Source organism: Mastigoproctus giganteus, chromosome 8 (genome assembly GCF_048544385.1).
Source record: "Mastigoproctus giganteus isolate SK-2022 chromosome 8, ASM4854438v1, whole genome shotgun sequence".
Classification (NCBI taxonomy): domain Eukaryota; kingdom Metazoa; phylum Arthropoda; class Arachnida; order Uropygi; family Thelyphonidae; genus Mastigoproctus; species Mastigoproctus giganteus.
Genome location: NC_143582.1, coordinates 177,865,244 through 177,886,778, shown reverse-complemented (window position 1 = coordinate 177,886,778; position 21,535 = coordinate 177,865,244). Strand labels below are relative to the sequence as shown.

General features: G+C 35.9%; 1 protein-coding gene across 1 annotated transcript in view; it reads right to left on the bottom strand.

The window, feature by feature from the left end:
• POSH (SH3 domain containing ring finger posh) overlaps positions 1 to 21,535 on the bottom strand; it is a 372,146-nt gene that overhangs the window by 196,499 nt on the left and 154,112 nt on the right. The window contains exon 7 of the mRNA XM_090379928.1: positions 19,504 to 19,955. Within this exon, the coding sequence (XP_090236054.1) occupies positions 19,504 to 19,955 (452 nt within the window). The remainder of the gene's footprint in view (positions 1 to 19,503; positions 19,956 to 21,535) is intronic.

Genomic DNA, 21,535 nt, shown 5'->3' with positions numbered 1-21,535 from the left:
CATACAGGTCTGGGGGTCTCATTTTAGGAAGAATGTCGAGCTGCTGGAATGAGTACAGAGAAGGACAACGAGATTGGTGAAGGGAAAAAAGGGGTGCTTTTACCAAGAAAGGCTTCAGTACCTGTAAGGTGATTGCATTGAGGTGTTTCAGGCTTTGAATTGTTTGAGCAATCTCAATGCAGTGTAATTCTTCCTCTTGCTCAGATTATGTACTTGATGGGGCTGTTTGTTTGTTATTTGGTTTTTAGGAGCATTAGCAACTAAGGCCATATTGCTCAGGGGATATGTGGTGGTCATTCCCTGACCTTTCCGCATCCTCTGTATTTGGTGGTCACGGGCTCGAATCCCGGTCTAATCAAGAAACGTGTGCTACATACTGCTGCTCCTGCCCACCTGGCTACAGAGGCACCATACTTGATGGGGCATAAATTCAAATTGAGAAAAGACTGTTGCAGAACACAGGTGCAAAAATTTGGTTTAGCCAGCAAAAGTTTGATTACTGGAACAAACTTCCATGTGCATTGTGAAAGTAGATAGCTTAAATAAATTCGAGGAATTAATCAAACTTGAGGAGAGAATGGATAGGTAAAATGAGAAGTGTGTTCACACAGTGGTTTTTTTTTTTTTTTTTTTTGGCTGATGCTGTATGTTTGCTTTCTTGTATAACACCACTACTACTAATGCTAACTTCAAATGTTGAAGGGCAAATTCCACATGCTCTTAAAATATCTCCTATCACAAGTACTAGAGGATTATCGAGGTTGTGTAAATGTTTCATTTGCAAGCCTGTGGCAAATATTACATGAACATCAATTGTATCTATTGGACACTAGGTCTATACAAGAATTATTCCACAAGATAAAAAAAAAAAAAAAAAAAAAAGCATAAATTTATGTCAGTAGCCCATTTTTCAATCGGCTTGATCCTGAATTTCTCAACCATGTTCTATTAATTACAGATGAATATTTTTAAAAAAATGGAATTCTTAACTCTTAAAATGCTTCCCAGTCCAAAGAAACATTTAATTGTCTGTACTGATTATCAACGTACATTTTGCTTTTAATGTTTAGCGTGTCGTTCATGGTCACAATTTTATTGGTCCTTATTTTATTATTTTTTCAATTTTATTATTATTATTTATTTATTTTTTTTTTTATCAGCAAGGCTTTCAGGAATGGTTCACCCACGTTTTCTGAAGAACAGTTAGTGAAATCTTTGAAAAACTCTTAAAACTCAGTAGAGTAAGCAGTTTATGCTTTGACAATATACCATCCTACTTCTCCCATGATGTTTCTAATTTTTAAATACAGAGTACAACTGATGAACTGGTCAGAATGACCCTGCACTATGTCCATCACAATCACATGACCTCACACACTAAAATTATCTTGTTTGGTCAGATGAAATCCACGGTTTATTCTATTGACAGGCACAAACTGTGAAATAACATTTTGGAAGATGCTGAAACCATTAAGAATAGTCTTGAAATGATAAGACATACCAGGTAATCAAGGGTTCATCACCCTGAATACTCTACTAAATAATGGAGGGCACTTTGAACAGCTACATTAGATGTTTTCTTTTAAGGCTTATTTTGCTTCTTTTTATGTTTTCTAATTTATGAATTTAATATCTTAGAAATATAGATTTTTGGAACATATGTTTATTGGAACTTTCATCCTAAATCTTTTTTTTATTTATTTATTTATTTATTTATTATTATTTTTTTATTTTGTTTACAGAAACATTCAAATGCTGTTATCGTGGAATATCATCATGGAAAGTTACTCAATTTCCTGGAGACAAACAGAATAAAAATCCTCCATTAAAAAATTTACTGCTGAATTTACCGAATTTAGAAATGCATCAATGAAACCCATGCCACCGAATCTTATGTTTTCAACAGATTAGACCATTTTGAATATAAACTCACTTCCAGGCAAGCACTGTTGCAAACTGGAGAGAGGACAACTGAAGCAGTAGTAGTAGTCTCTGACTTCTACTATGCATTCATATGCTGATATCTATGAAAGGGAAAATTAAAAATTTGTAAATCTGATTTCAAGAATCTAGTGGGAAATTGTAAGATGTCACACAACACAATATTGAAATACAGGCAGTTCTCGCTTTAAGAGTTCCCGGGGTTTTTTTTCCCCAAAGTATCAAGTATCAACAAAATCGAAAATATGAACATTAATTGCAAAAAATGAATGTTCATAACTATTGCATTTCAAACCATGTGCGTAGTTATACAATACAGTGTACCGCACTTTACGATTACCATCGTACCTCGAAAATATCGTAATGTGAACCAAATAATACATTGTTTTTTGGTAATTCATTCCACGACCTCAGAAGTTCAAATTTTTGCTATATAACTCCTAAAAGGTCGTTGTTATAGTGTAAATTGTATTAGTTACTAATTCAAATCATTAAATGCACTACACATCGTTATTATATGTTATAAGAACCAATTTTGAACGTCTTTGTGATATTTTTCTAAAGCACATTTCTGGAAGTTACGACCTTAAAACAATAAAAACAATTTGCACTTTCTGGTTTATTGGGCTTTTCTGTTACTGCAAGCGATTATAAATGGGTAGTAAACTCGATCTTATTGCATTTGCAAAAATATCGATAGATGGAATTGTGTGGTTTTTTACGTTATTAAGGTGAAATGTGTTTACCCTTTACTGAAATCTTCAATCGTATAAAAAACATAAATAAATTTTCAGAATCTTCTCTTCATTCCTTTTTTTTTTTTGCTTCGTAAATTTGTTATTCCGTGCAAATCGTGTTAGTTGCAATTTCTGCATTCCATTAAAAAATGTTTATGCATGCTATTGAAATTTATAGAGAGAGAGAGAGAAAATCTTGGAAATAAATGCCTCTTGAAGCATTTCTGAAGAAGACGACTCCTTGTGCAACAAACCAATGAGTGCCGAGCAATAAAGAGTGATCGACGAGTGTGCATTTAGTCAATGATGATGATGAAGAATAAACATTCTTTAACATTTGTTAGTCATAAATAATTTCTCTATTATTATAATTTGCTTGATTTTACAGGCTACGTTTTCATTTCTTCGGATAAATCAATCATTGTTTAAACATAAACTAATTAGCTTGCAAATTTCATTGTTGATAATGTAACCCCTATTTTTAATATTAGGTCTATGGGAAATAAATTCCTGCTTTACGAGTTTTCGCTTTATGAGCGCGTGCTAAGAACGAATTATCTCGTAAAGTTGAGAACTACCTGCATGAACCTGTTATTCACTGCATAAACAAATTCTGACACCAGAATTGCAGGAAACATCTCTTCTGTTCAATTTGCGATCTTAGAATACTGATGTATGTTTACTATAAAGAACCCTTTCTGTGGAATACAGACTTTGAAATCAAAATTAAGACCCCCCCCCCAAAAAAAATACTATAAACCACAATAGAAATGTGTTTTGTTAACACAAAAAATTAACAAAATGCCTTGAGGACTACATTACATGTGATGACAGACATACCCAGAACTTTAGTAATAGGTAGACACTGATCCTGCAACCATCATTCCTCAATTTGAATTTATATACCCTGATGTGTGTAGTCTGAAGAAGAGAAAGGATGCCATCAGCATTAAGCTTACTCAATGTATTCAAAGTCTTAATTGTGCAGTGATGAGATATGAAGTTTTCTGAGCAGTGCAATAAGGCTGCAAGAGTAGCTCATGGTGTCTTGTCAATGATATACAGGAATTTTGCTAGCAGGGATAAGGGAGTGATGTCCCCTTGTATAAGGCAATGGTAAGACCACACCTTGAGTACTGTATACAGGTCCGGAGGCCTCATTTTAGGAAAGATGTAGACCTGCTGGAACGAGTACAGAGAAGGGCAACGAGATTGGTGAGTGGAACAAAGGGTTGATGTTACCAAGAAAGGCTAAAGTTCTGCAAATTGCAGCCTCTGGAGACCAAGCACCTGTGAGGTGATATAATTGAGGTGTATAAGGCCTTGAAAGGATTGAGCAAGCTCAATGCTAATGGGATTCTTTCTCTTGCTTAGATTACTTATTTTTTTTTTTTTTTGGTTGATGCTATATAAGCTTGCTTTCTTGCATCTTAGGCCCTACTAATGCTGATGTGCCTAATTTTTCAAAATTTTTTCAGTAACATCCTGATTGCTGTCATTAAACCACCCTGCTGACTTTCGTATCATTTGAAATCTTAAAAATTAAGACTGATATGCCTTTATCAATATCCTTAATAAAGGAAACAACAACGGACCCAGCACTATACCCTAGGGAACTCTACTAGTAACAATAGTTCAAGTAGAGCAGTGCTCACTGATGCACATTCTTTATCTTCTCCCATTCAAACATTTCTTTATCTTCTCCCATTCAAACATTTCTTTATCCTATCCCATTCAAACATTTCTTTATCCATAGCAGTAAGTTGACTCTAATGCCACAATGCTCCAATTTGTACAGCAATCTTTTATGTGCAACAGTAACAAAAGCATTCCTGAAATTTAAGTATATGATGGCAAATTATGCTCTGCATCCAAATTATACTCAGCTTCTTTGATACTGTGTCACAGTATTTAAGCTAACAGGGTCTGCAATTACCCCCATGTAAATTTGGAAAACATCTGATTAACCCCCATGTAAATTTGGGAAACATTTGCATACCTCTATTCCACAGGGACCTCCCTGAATCCAAGGATGTGCTCATAATTATGACTAAAGGTTTGCTAAAACTATTTTGCTGCCTTCCTTAATATAGCTGAATAGATTGTATCCATGCAAGGTGTCTCTTTTTATTAATCTTCAACAGGTTCTCTTTCACTTTCCTCTTGGTTATGACAAAATTCAGTTGCCATTTAGACTTTGATACATTTCTGGCAACCCCCCCTTCCCTAAAAAGTCCTCATGTGAATGTAGATGCGAAATATCTCTTAAATTTGTGGCCAACCTGAGCAAGATCGTTGGCAATTAAATTAATATCTAGGTCAGCGTTTCTCAACCAGTAGTACATGGAAAAAGATTTGGTGGACATGAATAAAGGTTGAATTTTTTCAAATTTATGAAAAATAAAACATTAAAAATTTCCTCCTCTAAAGGTAAATAATTACACGTTTTACCAATTTTTTTTTTTTCAATCTAACAGTTCGCAAATCGTGTTGATTTTCAAATATTTTGTTTGTTCAACGTCCGAGCAGATAGCTATATATTTCTCAGGAAAGTTTATCTCGCACTGTTTTTTATTCCTTCCTGGAAAACTCTCTTACACAGTAGTTGCTATCAGTATACACTGTAGCTTTAGAAAGTTACTGTCCAGCATTGAGGATTTAGTAAAAGTCTGCATAAGGATTTAGTAAAACAACTGCAAATGAAATATTTAAAAAACTGGACAATTTTACGACTGAACACAATATTCTTTGGAAGAATTGCACTGACATGTGTACTGATTAAGGCTTGCATAAAACCGAGTTTAACCGAAGTTTACTCTTAAAACCGATTTTCTCAGACTTAGGGAAAATAATTAAAAGCTTATAACAGGTATTATTTTATCTTGGGTAGATTGTACAAATCGTAATCAAATCTTTTAAACAAAATCTATCACCTCTTATTTAAAAAAAAATAAAAAAATTAAAATGCTCCAAAAAAGTAACCAGCTTGAGATTATACAAAATTACAAATTGTATTCAAATTCTTTGAATAAAAACTATCCTCTCGTATAGTAAACAAAAAAATAATAAGCCCTATAATAATAATAATAATAATAAATAATAATAATGTGGAAAAAAAAAACAGCTTGGGGAAATTCTTTACTATTTATTGCTCAGCTTTTTTCTGAAAATGATCCTTTAAAAAACACAGTATATTAAGCATTTTTCCTGATAGACTTGACCTTATTTTTGTGTTAAAGAGACCAGTGATCGAAAACACGCTCTCAAATTGGACATGTGTTATTTTAATGGTCAGCAGTGCTCTATAAACTTTCTCCAGCTTTTCACTTCTACTGATAGTTGCCTCCAAAATTTTAAATTCTTTGCTGATTTCCAATTCACTCGGATATTTTGAAGGCTCTTCACAGTTAATCTCTTAGGGGTGAACCTAAGGTTAATAAACAGATGATGATGATAATAATAATAATAAATTACACTATCGTACTCTCGCATGAGTGTATCCCCAACATCGGAACTAGATGAGTCTGTTTTCTTCTAAAAGAACAGTTCGTTTTATTTCAGTTTCTTCATTCAATGCTAAGACTCCTTCGGAATGTTTTGCAAATAATCTCTGATAAATCTCTTCAGCATGCTTTTTGGAAAATCAAAAGTTCTTGAACCTGAATCTTCTTTCCTAAACTTTTTGGGGTTGTGTAGATAGCTCAACAAAGTCACAGTTTGGCAATTTCGTCTTGCATTGTAACGCTGCAAAAGGCTTTGGTGAAACTTTAAAGCAAATGTGTTTTCTGCTGTATCAAGCTTAGCAAGCAGAAATTCTATTGAAGACTCTGCTTTAAGTAAGTCTGTATCTTCTGAGGTTATAGTCTTCAGAATCATTTCAACTGGTCGCCAAGTTTCACATAGCAATTCAAGTGTTTTACAGTCATCGTCAGACACAGCTTCAGTTGACAGTACTGCACATAGAGCATTTGGAATGCAATTTTTCAATTTCAAAAATCTCTCAATCATATAGAATGTGCTATTCCATCTAGTCTTGCAATCTAATATAAGTTTATATTCTTTCCCATTAAATTTTGCTTTAACAATTTCGTAATATGTCATTTTTTGGTAGGCGATTTTCGAAAAAGCTTGCAAATTTTTCTGACTTTGTTAATAGTTTGTGCAATATTGGCCATTGGATTGAAGAAATAAATGAGCTCATCGGTAAAGCCGGTTTGATAAAGCATGCCTTGCTGTCTTTCTTCAACTTCTAAATCATCATCACTATTTTCTTCATTATTTTCATTTTTTTCATTGTCTTTGGGAGACTCACAACTGTGGCACCATAATTGATTGCTTTTTCATAAAGTACATCTATAACTGACATATGTATACAATAGGCTATACATTGTTGATAATTAGGCGTAATTTGCTTGCCAAACTTAATCATCATTGCTGCTCCATCGGTGGTCCAGGCAACAATGTCCTCATCCAAGTTCAAACCAAATTCCTTCAAGTGTCCATTCACAATTTGCTCAGTTCTTCTCCTATCAAGTGAACCATTAATCTCAATAAGACCTAACGACCAATGATTGTCTTTTGAATGTACATTTATATTCATATACCTTTTATTTTGTATAGAGTCAATGAATACCGTGCACCCAAAACCAATGAATTTTTGAAATGCTGAATGAGTTCTTCTTTCTTAGTTTTATAATAATTCAAAACCATATTTTTAATTCCATTCATTGAGGCTGGTGGTAATTTATCATATTTATTTCTCTGAAGGTGAAGGCTTGATTGTATAAACTCACTCTTGGCAATTGAATTAAAAGAAAATCCATCTAAAGCAGCTAATTTTGAAATCTCTTCTTCCACAGATTTTTTTAACAATAAAGTTTTCTAATGTTCTTACCATTTTTACGGGAGGTTCACTGTTATCTTGTTTAATGTCAATCTGATGCATTTTCTTTAAATGCAACATCAAAGATGATGTAGATCCTCCAGACGACTTCATTATCTTCTGTCATTTCGAACATTGTGCTTCATCTTTGCTTTTTCGAGCAAAATAATTCCATACATTTGGTTTCATCTTAGAAATATTAAGAGTAATAAATATTAATTAGTAGGAATTTATATCACTGACAATTTTAAATAAAAATATTGAAGATAACAAAGGCACAATACTATGCATCACTCCTGCAAGCACTGAATGAAGAGTCTAAACGAGACAAGTTTCAAAATTTTCACAAAAATTTTTTTTTATTTATTTACTTGCAATTTCTCCCCCCCCCCCCAATTAAATCTATTGTATTTTCAAAATTACATAAAAGCTAAATTTGGTGAAGCTGCTTTTTTTGGAGAACATTTTATCGCAAATTTAATAGGAATAAAGAAGCAAGAAACTTTATACGATTGAAATTTGATGCAATATTCAGCGAATCTGTTTCCGGTGGGTAACCATCAATAAGGTGCGTTCCATAACTTGCCTGGCGAACAAGATAGATGGAACGGAGAAATGTTGAGCATTTTCTTTTATGCTATCGCTCCACCTCACTCAGTCATAAATGAGTACCTGCATCATGCCATGATACAGGTGGGAAGATAAAATGTACCCCTCCTAGATTTGGGCCACTTGCCCATGAGATTCGTACCTAAACATAAAATAAAATAAAAAAACATGTTTAAAACATAAAGCAGTTGAATGATCCAGACAAATGAACAAACAAAAGAAAATGTGGGTAACAAAAGCTATATTTGAGGACAAACAAAAAATATTCGAATCCGGTTTTAGAAGCTCGGTTTCGGTTTTAACAACTCAATATGAAAACCGGTTTGCAAGCCCTGGTACTGATGGAGCTGGGGCTTTAACAGGAAAGCATAGCAGTGTTGCTTTCCTGTTAAAGGGGTGACTTTCTTTATCTAACATAAAGAAAGTCACTCCTGAAGCTAAGTTCACTCACTGCAGTATTCACCGTGAAGCGATACCCGAAGAACTGAAAACTGTTTTAGATCAGTCAGTTAAGATTGTTAATTTTATTAAATCCCGTGCATTAATTTGTGAAGGTTCAAAATTTTATGCCAAGAGATGGGGAGTGACCACAAAAAACTACTACTGCATAGTGAAGTTAGATGATTGTCCAGAGGTAAAGTTTTAAATCATCTTTTTGAATATCGATTGGAAGTGTGAGTTTTCCTTTGAGATTCAAAATGTGAATTAAAAGAATATTTCTTTGATGAATTATGGTTGGCTAGATTAGCATATTTAGCTGATATTTTTGGAAGATGTAATGATCCAAATTTAACTTTACAAGGATCAAATGTGACTTTTTTTTCGCTGTCAGTGACAAAGTGGATAGCAATAACCCAAGAAGAAACGTACTGTGTGGTACAACATTCAGGAAAGTGAAAAAGATCTGGGGGTAATTGTGCAGTCAAATATGAAGTTCGCTGAGCAGAGCAGATGGGCTGCCAGGGCAAGCCATGGAATCTTATGAAATAATGATAACATATATATCCAGTAAAAATATCTTTAATTATACTTTGGAGCTTTCGAGGCTGAATGTGCCTATTTATCAACAAATAGAATGAAAACTTCAGAGATAAAAATTATTTTAACGGACGCAGAGTTGTGCATGCAGTGAGCCATGCGAGGGCACGAGGTAGGCCATTCAACCATTAAACTGGTGTTCATTTTGCTGCATGGACATGCGTAGTTTTTCCTCCAGCACTTATCTAGACTTAAAACAGTTGCCTCTAAGATGGGCTGTAGTCTCATACCTTTGCAGCGGCTCATGGCTCTTGAATTGCACAATATATTAACTGACTCTAACCAGAGGGGGTGGCGAAAGTGTCAGGACTGGTCAATTACTTTGTAGTCCCTCAATCCCGATTGGGATTGAGGTCGTGGTGGTTCGACCAGTAGTATTATGCAATTGCAAACTGATCAGTCTCAGCAAGGCGAATCGATCTTGTTCGTATTCAGCGAGGCGGTCTTGAAGACATCTCGAGGTCTCTTCTATGTAGCAGCTGTCACAATCTTTGCAGGCTATGCGGTATTCCACACTAATGCGTAAGAGAAGGGTGACCGGAGTCTTTATGTTGGAAACTAGACAACATAAGTTTCTACCAGGCAACTGCATGCATTTTATGTGGTATTCTTGAAGGATTTTTGAGATCCGGCCTGACATGCCTAGATAATAGGGAATGTAGGCAGTAGGCACATTGTCCTGAGTTGATGGCGGTCTTGGGTGGACTATGAGCTCCTGCACTTGTAATAAGCACTTGTCCAATATGTGGGGGGTTTTTTGGTTTTTTTTATGTGAACCACAAACACGAGAGGTATTAGAAACTATAGTACTAAGTACCGTGCTTGGGTTTGAGGTTAAGAAGACTGAAAGAAGATATTTGTTGACACTGGACTTGAACTTCTGTAGGTTATAATTTTCAGGAAATACGTATGAAGGAAGGTTGTTCCAGAAAACGGCAGTTGCATGAATAAATGAGGAAGATGAAAAGTTGGTTCTGTGGGTTTGAAGTTGGACAGTAAATGGATGTTGGTTGGCGGCAGCATGTGTTCGGACTGCTTTGAAAGAGAGAGCAGGAATTATAGAAGCCAATTCAGAAGAACAGTGCCCATGGAAGTATCTGTAGAAGAGGCATGCAGCAGAAAAAGTGCGTCTATGAGAAAGCGAGTGGAGAGACTCTGTTAGAGATGAATCATTAATTAACCTAACTGCCCTCTTCAGAATGGAATCAAGAAGCCTGAGAGAGGTTTTGGGGGGACCGCCCCCAGATGTGGGAACAATATTCCATGACAGTGCGAATTTGTGATTTATACAGAGTGAGCAGCTGTTTGGAAGAAAAGTAACGCCGAGAGAGAAAGAGAAAACCAAGTTTTGGGATGTGGGATGTGGGAACAATATTCCATGGCAGTGCGAATTTATGATTTATACAGAGTGAGCAGCTGTTTGGAAGAAAAGTGACGCCGAGAGCGAAGGAGAAAACCAAGTTTTTTAGATGCAGAGGAAGCAATATTTGTAATGTACTTGTGCCAAGAGAGATTAGAAGTCAGGGTAATCCCCAAAAGAGATATATCATTTTGCCTAGAAATCGGAGTGTCACTAAAGATAAGCATAGGAGTAGAAGAATCCTTTTTGCGAGATATAAGACAAGACTGAGTTTTAGAAGGGTTGAAATTGACTAAGTTGTCTTTGCCCCACTGGAGAATTACCTGAAGATCGGCATTTAAGGAATTGGTAGCAGATTTTCGAGAAGTTGAAGCTGATTGAGCAGGACAAGGTTTCTCGAAATGGAAAGTTGAATGCAATGTGCTATCATCGGCAAAACTATGGATAGGATTTCCAGTCAATGGAAGAAGGTCATTGATATACAAGAGGAAAAGAACTGAACCTTGGGGGACACTGGCATTAGTGGAGAAGTTAGAAGACAGAGAGCCATCTACCATCAGTAAGTGATCAGAGAGAAAACTGGATAACCAATTACTAAAAACAGTTGGCAAACCATAAGATGGAAGCTTGTTTAGAAGACCTTTATGCCAAACACGATCAAAAGCCTTTGAGATGTCAAGAGCAACTACTTGTGTTTCACCGAACCTTTCCATTGAATTAGTCCATAAATGGGTAACATATGCCAGAATATCTCCAGTGGATCGACATTGACGGAATCCATACTTGTGATCGTCGATCAGATGGAAGGTTTCTAGGTAGTTTAAGAGTTGGCGGTTAATTGATTTCTCCATTACTTTAGAAAGAGTAGAAGTAATTGCAATGGGACGATAATTGAATGGGAGGGATTTGTCACCCTTTTTAGGAACTGGCTGGATATGAGCAAATTTCCAAGCAGAAGGAAAAACACCTTTGGAATAAGAAAGTGAAAAAAGGTGGCAAAGAATAGGAGTAAGTTCAGGAGCACATGTTTTGAGAACAAGGGGAGAAATACCATCAGGAACTGGAGCTTTCTTAGCATCAAGATTCATCAAAATTCTTCTGATATCCTTTTGACGGAAGACCACAGGAGGCATTGAATGGAGCGTGTTGGGAATGGTGGGAGGTGTTTTACCAAGATCATTAATACATGAGCTGGAAGAAAAATGGGATGCTAGTAGGTCAGCTTTATCCTTGGCTGAAGTGGCAACAGAACCATCTGGTTTGGACAGAGGGGGGAGCACAGATGGGCAAAAGTTGCGGCCAATAGCTTTGGCAAGAGACTAGAATGTTCGGCTACCATTAGGGCAAGAAGCAAGTTTTCTACTCTTAGCCTGTTCAAACTCTAGTTTGGACTGATTAATAACTGCTTTACAATTGTTGCAAGCTTTGGTGTAGGCAGAAAATGAAACTGAAGAATTAGAAACAAGCCAATTACGATATGCAACATTCTTCTCTTGGACAGCCTTAGCACATTTATTGGAAAACCAAGGTTTAGATAAAGGACGAGATTTTAAAGTGGAGTGTGAGATAAGGGATTCCATTCCTGCAAGAATAATTTCACTGACACGATCTGAGAAAACGTTGACATCAGAAGTTTTGGTTGGTTGTTTTTTTTTTTTTTTAAAGAGCATTAGCAACCAAGGCCATATTTCTCCGGGTTATGCAGCGGTCATTCCCTGACCTTTCCGCATCCTCCGTATTTGGTGGTGACGGGCGCGAACCCCGATTTAATCAAGAAGCGTGTGCTACGCACTGCTGCTGCTCCTTCCCACCTGGCTACGGAGGCGCCACGAGAAGTTTTGAAACAGTAATCCGACCAAGGAAAAGAAGAAAAGAAGTCTCGCAGGTCATCCCATTTTGCATTCTTGTAATGCCAAACAACACGTGGTTGGGAATAGCCATGAGATAAAGGTTCCATTGGAGAAGAGACAATCACCAAGTTGTGATCTGAAGTGCCTAAAGGACCTCTCACTTCAACCGTGTACTTAGAAGGGTTGTTTGTGAGAAAAAGATCAAGTGTATCGGCTGTATGATTAGGATTCTCCGGTATTCTTGTAGATAAATGAACGATCTGTGCTAGGTCATTAGTAATTGCAAAAGCCTCAGCATCTCGACCTGCTGGGTCGGTGTGACTAGAAAACGGAAGCCAGCTGGAGTTGTGAACATTAAAATCACCAAGGAAAATTACTTTCACTGTTAGGAAAGTTGGACTGGAGAAAGTCAAGTTGCAAAGAGAGGAAGTCAAAGAGCTCCAAGTGATTAGTGGAGTTGGGAGAACGGTAGAGACAACAGATGAATTTGACACAATGAGGTAGAGAGATTTTAAGCCAGAGAAGATCAAAGAGAGGAGATTCCAAATTGCCAAGTCTCTGACAGGGAATATCAGAACGGACATATGCACAAGGAATCATACAGCGAATAATTTGGACATCTGAGATGAGCAGTAGATGAATCAACCGATAACTGAGATTCTGTCAGAAAAAGTACATGGGGTTTGGCAGACTGCAAGTGGAAATGGACATCGTTGAGATTAGAATTGAGACCACATATATTTGTGAAATGGGATTAGGAATTCCTTGTGAGGTTGGGTAGCCACATTTGATCAAGTCTGTCCTCACTCTGGAAATCTCATTGCGCCTAGCTTCATCTGTTCATCTATTCTCCAAGCCCTGGAGAATAGAGTGTGGGCAGTGCTGTTGAGATGGCTAAGGGCATGGCCGAATCGGTAGTGTGTGAGCTGTCCGCACCACGTTGGCTTACGATATACTGAGGTTTCTATATGTGGGCCCAAGCAGTTTACCAGATGCTTGAATGGGAGAGATCCATCTACTTCTAACTCTAGAGTGAACTGGACGGACATTGACAAATAATTGAGATATTCTAGCAATGTTGCTTCAGAACCACGTGGGATGACTGAAGATGTCACCGAAGTATCTGCACCATGTTGTAACAGGTACTGATGAGTTCAGAAATATCTGTTCTTCCAATTCTTCCATGGCAATGTTGGCCACAACAGAACTAAAAGGGGCACGTGCCCATGGCAGTGGATGCATGCCCCTTTTAGTGCCCCAAATAGAATGGAAACTATAGAGATAAAAATAATTTTTATCTCTAAAGTTTCCATTCCATTTGTTGATAAAGAGGCACATTCAGCCTCGACAGTTCCAAAGTATAATTAAAGATACTGGATATATACATTATCATTATTTCATATCACTATGGATTCCAGTTATTTTTAAAAATTATTTTTATCTCTAAAGTTTCCATTCTATTTGCTGATAAAGACGCACATTCAGCCTCGAAAGTCCAAAGTACAATTAAAGATACTAGATATATACATTATCATTATTTCATATCACTATGGATTCCAGTTATTTTTAAAAATTATTTTTATCTCTAAAGTTTCCACATTCTATTTGTTGATAAAGAGGCACATTCAGCCTCGAAAGCTCCAAAGTATAATTAAAGATATTTTTACTGGATATATACGTTACCATTATTTCATATCACTATGGATTTCAGTACAACAGGCCCATTTATCCTCATGGAATCTTCTCAATGATATATAGGAATTTTGCTAGCAAGGATGGAGAGGTAATTATCCCATTGTACAAGGCAATGGTCAGACCACAGCTAGAATACTGAGTACAGGTCTGGAGGCCTCATTTTAGGAAGGATGTAAAGTTGCTAGAACAAGTACAAAGAAGGGCGACAAGATTAGTGAGGGGAACAAAGGGATGCTCTTACCAAGAGAGGCTTCAGTACTGCACCTGGAGAGTAGGCACCTGCGAGGTGATCTGATTGTGGTGTATAAGGCCTTGAATGGGTTGAGCAAGCTGAATGCTGATGAGATTCTTCTTCTTGCTCAGATTAGGAACCTGAGGGAAGCATAGATTCAAACTGAGGAAAGACAGTTGTAGAATAGATGTGTGTAAATTTGCCTTTAGCCAGTGAGTAGTCGATTGGTGGAACAGACTTCCATCTTTTGTTGTGGAAGTTGATAGCCTAAATAAATTTAAGGCTGAGCTGGGCAGGCATTTGGAACGAATGGAGGGGTGAAATGGGAGGGGTTTTTTTTTTTTTTTTTTGTTGGCTGATGATGCTGCATAAGTTTGCTTTCTTGCATTGTATGCCTCTACTAATGCTAATGCTAAAGTAAATGAAACAATAAAAAAACTTGAGTTAATCATCAAAGACTTGAATAAAAAGGTCTTAAGTTTCCTACCAACTTCAAAAAATTTTCTTGGAGAAAATAATTTAATATTGAGACATGAATTAGTATCAAATATAAAAAGTCACTGTTTTCAGTTAATACATAATTTCAAATTGCATTTCCCAGAAAATTATGAAAACGAAAACTGGATCAGGAATCCATTTTCTTCAGATTATGTACCAGAATGTTTCTTCTAAATAAAAAGAACTTTTAGAAATTTCTTGTGAGAGAAATTTAATGGATTTCAAAAACAACTCTTTCTGAAATTTCTTCAATCAAAGAAATTTCAAAAAGAGCAATAAAATTTTTAATACCATTGTGTTCGAGATATTTATGTGAAACATCATTTTCTTTTATGTTGTATTTAAAAAACAAATGTAGAACAAGACTCACTTTGGAGCCAAATTTATATTTGAAATTAAGTAAAATAGAACCAGATATAAAGAAACTAATTACTGTGTTAATGTGACACTTGAGCTAACAAGCTCAAGTGTCACATTAACAATTATTTTTGTTAAATATTTGCTCAAATTCTCCCAATTTATTGCATTTAATTGTTATTGATTACAAATAAATCACCATGTTAAAAGTATTTTGTAGTTTATTTTGTATTGTTTTGTTTAATATTTGTTATTTAGTTTGAAATTTTTGTATTAAAAATGAAATAAAAATATGTATAATTTATAACAGTCTTATTATGTGAATATTCTTGACTTTTCCTCTTAATACAAATACATATTTTAATGAGTGGCACCGAAATTTTTCAATTTTGGTTTTGGTAGTACAAATATTAAAAAAGGTTGAGAACTGCTAATCTAGGTTATATTAATATCACCATTAATATCTAGCAGACAAATATGATTCACATGTTCCTTCTAGAGTTTACATAAACAAGAGGAACTTGTTTATACTTGAGTAAGAAGTCTTTGTTGCTTTTCTTTGCATTCTTTCCTAGAGAATTAGTATTAGCAATGGCCACAAGGTGCAGGGAAGCCTATGGCTTATGCTACACGAGCCAAAAAAAAATAATAAATAATGAAAAAAAAATTACGCAATCTGTTTTAGATGTCTAAATTTTTTTGTGACGACTGCATATCTAATGTAGCCTTCTATATTACCTTAAAATCTATATGCATCCCATGCATGTTTCTTCTCTGCTACAAATCTCATCAGTTCATTGGGCATTCATTTAGATCTAAGCCTTGAACAGTTGGTATAAAAAGCCTAGTAGCTTCTGCAATTACTTCTCTGAATGCTTTCCATTTAGAATTTGCCATTGTTATCAACTGGTCCCATTGCACAGAATTTAAAAAATGTCTGAGACAATTGCAATCACCTTTCCAAAAGCAAAAGCCTGCCTCTGATAGCAGTTACATCTTTAAATAAATTTCACATCAGTACACAGTGATCACAGTCACCTAGCAATTCTTTTAATTTACAGTTTCTTAATGCATGAAGAGTGACTGCTAATAACCAGATCAACAGACTGTCCCCTTCTGTTGCTTCTCTAACATGCTGCTGTAGAAAACAGTCATCCAATAAATCCACAAATGTCTTACTAGCATGTGAGTGACAACCCACAAGTTACAGTCAATATCTGGAAAGTTAAATCCCATATTATAATTTATTCTGATTTACTGGCCCACTCTATTTCTCTGTTTACTTGTTCATTATACTCATCACAGTCATTATGTCTACAATTCCCAGTACTTATGTCACAAAAAACTAACTCAACACTGTGCTGGCTACCTGTGTCAACTGGATGCACTGCTTTATATTTCATGTTCTATTTAACTAATTCGACATTGTACTCCTCCTGTTCTGTCTGTCCTTTCTATACACACTGTATTTGTATATCATATTCAATATACTAGAGACAAAGTATAGAAGCTTAATAGGAGGGTGACCCACCACTCAGATTGGGGGGCTGAGAGGTAAGGCTTTATCAACTCTTTATAAAAGCATCTTTCTTCCCCCATCCCCATGGTAACATATGGTGCCACAGAGTAGATAAATCACTAATCAGGAAAACACTACGCTCATTGCAAAGGCTGATCCTACTACCCATCACACAAGAATGCACAACCACTTCAACTTGTGCCCTGCAGATCATCATGGGTAACCTCCCACTGGATTTAGAAGTTGTTTATAGGAGATTATCCTGTCACCAAAGGAAACAGTTATCTGCAACAATCCTGAACATCACAATCAACCCAAGTAACAATATAAAATAAGAAAAGAAGCAAGTGCTTCAAAACTTCGCCCTTGCCCTACCCAGTGTAGTGGTATACTACCTGGCAAAGCAGGTAGTATACCACTACACTGGGTAGGGCAAGTTATAGATTTATCCCCAATATCAAGTGTCTAGACATGAGGAAATGTCCCTGGTTTGCTCCAGGATTGAATGTCACATACTTCATTACAGGCCATGGACTCTTTAAGCAAAAATTACACTCCCTTGGATTGGTAGATAGCTCAGAGTGTAATTTTTGTGAAGATGAGACATGGGAGAATGTCATACACTGCTGTCCCAATTATGATCTCTCCAGGGATCTACTGATCTCCAGAATAATTTGTCCTTTTCAGTGAACACTTACCTGCCCACTGAAAAGGACAAAATACAACAATCTATCTGATTATATTCAAGAAGTATTCATTATAAAAAACAACAGACTAAGACAAAATGTGCAAACACAGTCACTTCCATCTACCTAGCAACCAACAAGACTAGAGCAGAACTGATGAATACCCACTCCTTACCTGAAGGATGGCAAATTCCAGCAGAGGGGAACTTATAATAGCTAGGGAACTCCTGCACTAGCCAGCATTTTTTTATTATTTTAATTTTTTATTTAATTTATTTTAATTTTTATTTATTTATTTTACTTTTTTCTTTTATTTTAACTTTATTTTTATTTTATTTTAACTTTATTTTATTTAATTTTTGTTTGTGAGCAAACCCTGGGAAGCTCAGGCAACTCCAGGGACAAGCCTAGCCAGAGTAATGATTCCAGACAACTTGGCCTGGCTCCTCATGCCATGGTTGGCAACTACAGGTCTGTAGTACACACAAGCCCCTAGGTTGAGGCAATAAGAAAACAGAACCCAATGTTACATGACATTAACAATACATCATTCATTCTTTCTGGTATTTACAGGGAACTGCATCTCAACACAAGAGAACTGACAGAGTTGTGGGCAACCACTAGTGCCACTTAACCCTCAACACTATGTTCACATCGAGGGTTTAGTGTCAAACAATGTTAACTACAAAACTGTATTTTTGTTTTGAGATAACTTTAGTTTTACTTTATACAAATAACGATGCATATCATATCAAACATTTCTCTAGTCCTTTACAAGTTAGTTTGGGCTATAAGCACATTTCCAGTAAACCAAGAAAATGTCAAATGACTTTTTTTTGGTTAACTATAAAAACATTTACTATAAAATGATTATATAGTTAATGTTGTTTGACACTAAGCCCTCGACATTGTACTCCCCATACTTTTGCATCCCTTATGTCTAAGTGACACTATGCATCCCTTATCCCTATAATGTACACATTGGATGACTTAACCAGTACTTTAAATTCATAAAATTTGTTTACTAAACTCCTAGCATTAACGTACAACAAATATACACACACACCTATTTTAACTCTTAGTAACACAGCACAGCGCATGTACTTACTTTTTCCACAAGGAGCCCAACAGGCCTTGTAATCCCAGACACCTTACTTTCCAGGCAAGCATCACTTACACTTCTGCCTGCAGTCACTACTAATCTATTAGTCTGTGTATCCCCCTCTCCCAAGCTAACAATTTTTTGACACACCTAACAGTACCTTGACAGCATCAGCATTCCTTTTATTTTAGTGCATCCTATACCTGTAAAAACAGTCTCTCCTGTTAACAAGCACAGAGCACACTGAGAAAAATTCTAACCTATGAGCCTTGTACAATCTCTCCAGGGCCAAACTGATTGACAAACTCTTATAATGTACTCCTTCCTATTACATTTGGGATGAAGTGCAGATACTTTCAAATTTAATCCTAACTTGTGACTTTTTCTCAACATTGCCCTGTACTTGTTAAGTAAATTAGTAGCTCCCTTACTCTTAATATCTTGATAGCTATTATACAAATGCACAATATTATGTACAATCGATTAAACTCTCCCAAACACTATCTAATGATATGAAATACATGACAAGCTTCTGGTTATTTTCCCTGAGCAGCCATGATTCATAGTGTTTGAAACACAATCAATTTCAGGAGCATTCCAGAATGCAAAAATAAGTTCATAGTTTATTCTTGTAGATATTATCTCTGTTTTAGAGATCATTTCAGAGATTTTTTATTTACAAACATTACCGTGTTGAGGAATAAACCTATTGAATAAACAAACAGTTGTAAATATGTTTGTCATTTAACCTTAGTACAGTTTTATGTAACCATAAAGAGCAACACATTCTGTATAAACCAATACAGAGCAAGTGTTCCAATGCCTTTAAAGGACTTTCAATGACACCAGAAAAAAAACATTATTCTAGTATACCTTAATTAACAAATAAATAAAATAAATAAATTATTAAATAATTATATTGACTTAGCAGAGTAAAATTTTTAATGTTCCAAGAGGAAAAACTGTTTAATTTGGAAATAATACATATTCATCTCACCTGAGTTGGAGACGGTGCTAAAACTAAACCACTAGAAGTGGAGGTGATGACAGGTGGACTGGCAGTACTGGTAAAAGGGGTAGTGGTATCGAGATTGGAATTCTCAGACCCTCCATCTGGACTAGTAGTGCTAAGAATTTCCATGGAATGACGATGCAATCCTGGAATTTGTGGTGATCTCTGATTGGCTGAAAGCGCTGAAAGTGAATGCCGCTTCTCTCTGTGATGACTGCTTCGCTGTGAAGAATTGCGAGTGAAAGTATGGGAAACCAATGGTGTTCCTGGAACTTGTGTAGTTACGGGAACTGACGTAGCTGAAGGCAGTGAAGTGGAAGAAGCTGAGGAAGAAGAGCAAGGGGTACTTGGACTTGTGGAGGATGATGCTGGAGATGGGGTTGTTGTGGCACTAGATAAAGATTCAGGTCCAGGTGGTAATGGTGTTGTAGTTACCCCTAGAACATATCAAAAATTCTGTAACATTTATAATCCTAAAAATCATATTTTAAATATACATATAATTATTTACATTGCAAAATAAAAATAAGGAACAGATATGCAATAGATATTCCAAAGGAATGATTAATAAGTGACATTTTGTTTTCAATTTCTCTACCTACAATTAAATTATATCAAAATTAATCCACTTTAATTGCTATTTTCCACCCCTCCCCTTTTTTTTCCTTAAAAATTTAATACAAAAGTTAGAATTAGAATTTGCAACTGCTCATCCACTGCCAGTTCTTATGTAATTTTAGAGTAAAGACTGGTTTCACACTAAAATTTGCAACAATGTCAGAACACTGCTAGAACAAAATAGTAATACACTATAAAAAGAACAAAACAAAAAAAAACATTAAAAATGTAATAGGATTCAATTTCAGTAAAAAACTGTCCTGGTACACGATATTAGAATTATAATTTTAAAAAATAAATGAATAAAATATTTAAATTAGAAAGAGGTGTGTATAATTGTTTAATTTAAAGTTTATCATTGTGCAAACAAAGTACCTTTTTTTTTAAATAAATTATACAGGTAAACCAAATGATCCCCCCCCAACCTGTGAGTTCAAATATATTTTATGAAAAACCCCAAACACGAGAGGTATTGGAACCTACTGTGCTTAGTACTGTTGCCGACAGGGCTATCCGGGTGGGTAAAGTGCCTGCCTGGCAACCCAAAGGTCGCGGGTTCAAATCCCGCCTCCGGCTTGGATCAGAGTACTGCAAAAATCTTGGAAAATGCATTATGGCCATAGAAGCCGATGCGCCAACAACTAACTAAAACAAAAAAGCTTAGTACTGCGCCTGGGTTGGAGGTTGACAAGATGAAAGAAGATATTTGTTGACATTAAACTTGAACTTCTGTAGACTGTAATTTTCAGGAAATACTTATGAAGGAAGGTTGTTCCAGAAAACAGTTGAATGAGTAAATGAGAAAGATGAAAAGTTGGTTCTGCAAGTTTGAAGTTCAACGGTAAATGGACCTTGACTGCACATGTTCGGACTGTTTTGAAAGAGAGAGCGGTATTATAGAAACCAATTCAGTAGAACAGTGCCCATGGCAGTATCTGTACAAAAAGCATGCAGCAGAAACAGTACGTCTATGAGAGAGTGAGTGGAGAGACTGTTAGAGATGAATCATTAATTAACCTAAATGCCCTCTTCTGAATGGAATCTAGAAGCCTGAAAGAGGTTTTGAGGGCACTGCCCCAGATATGGGAACAATATTCAATGGTGGGAGGATTTATGATTTGGACAGAGTGAACAGCTGTTTGGAAGAAAAGTAACGCCGAGGGCAAAAGAGAAAACTAAGTTTTTTAGATGCAGAGGAAGCAATATTTTTAATGTGCTTGTGCCAAGAAAGATTAGAAGTCAGGGTAATCCCCAAAAGAGATATATCATCTTGCCTAGAAATTGGAGTGTCACCAGAGATAAGCAAGCATAGGAGCAAAAAGAATCCTTTTTGCGAGATATAAGACAAGACTGAGTTTTAGAAGAATTGAAATCAAATAAGTTCTCTTTGTCCCACTGG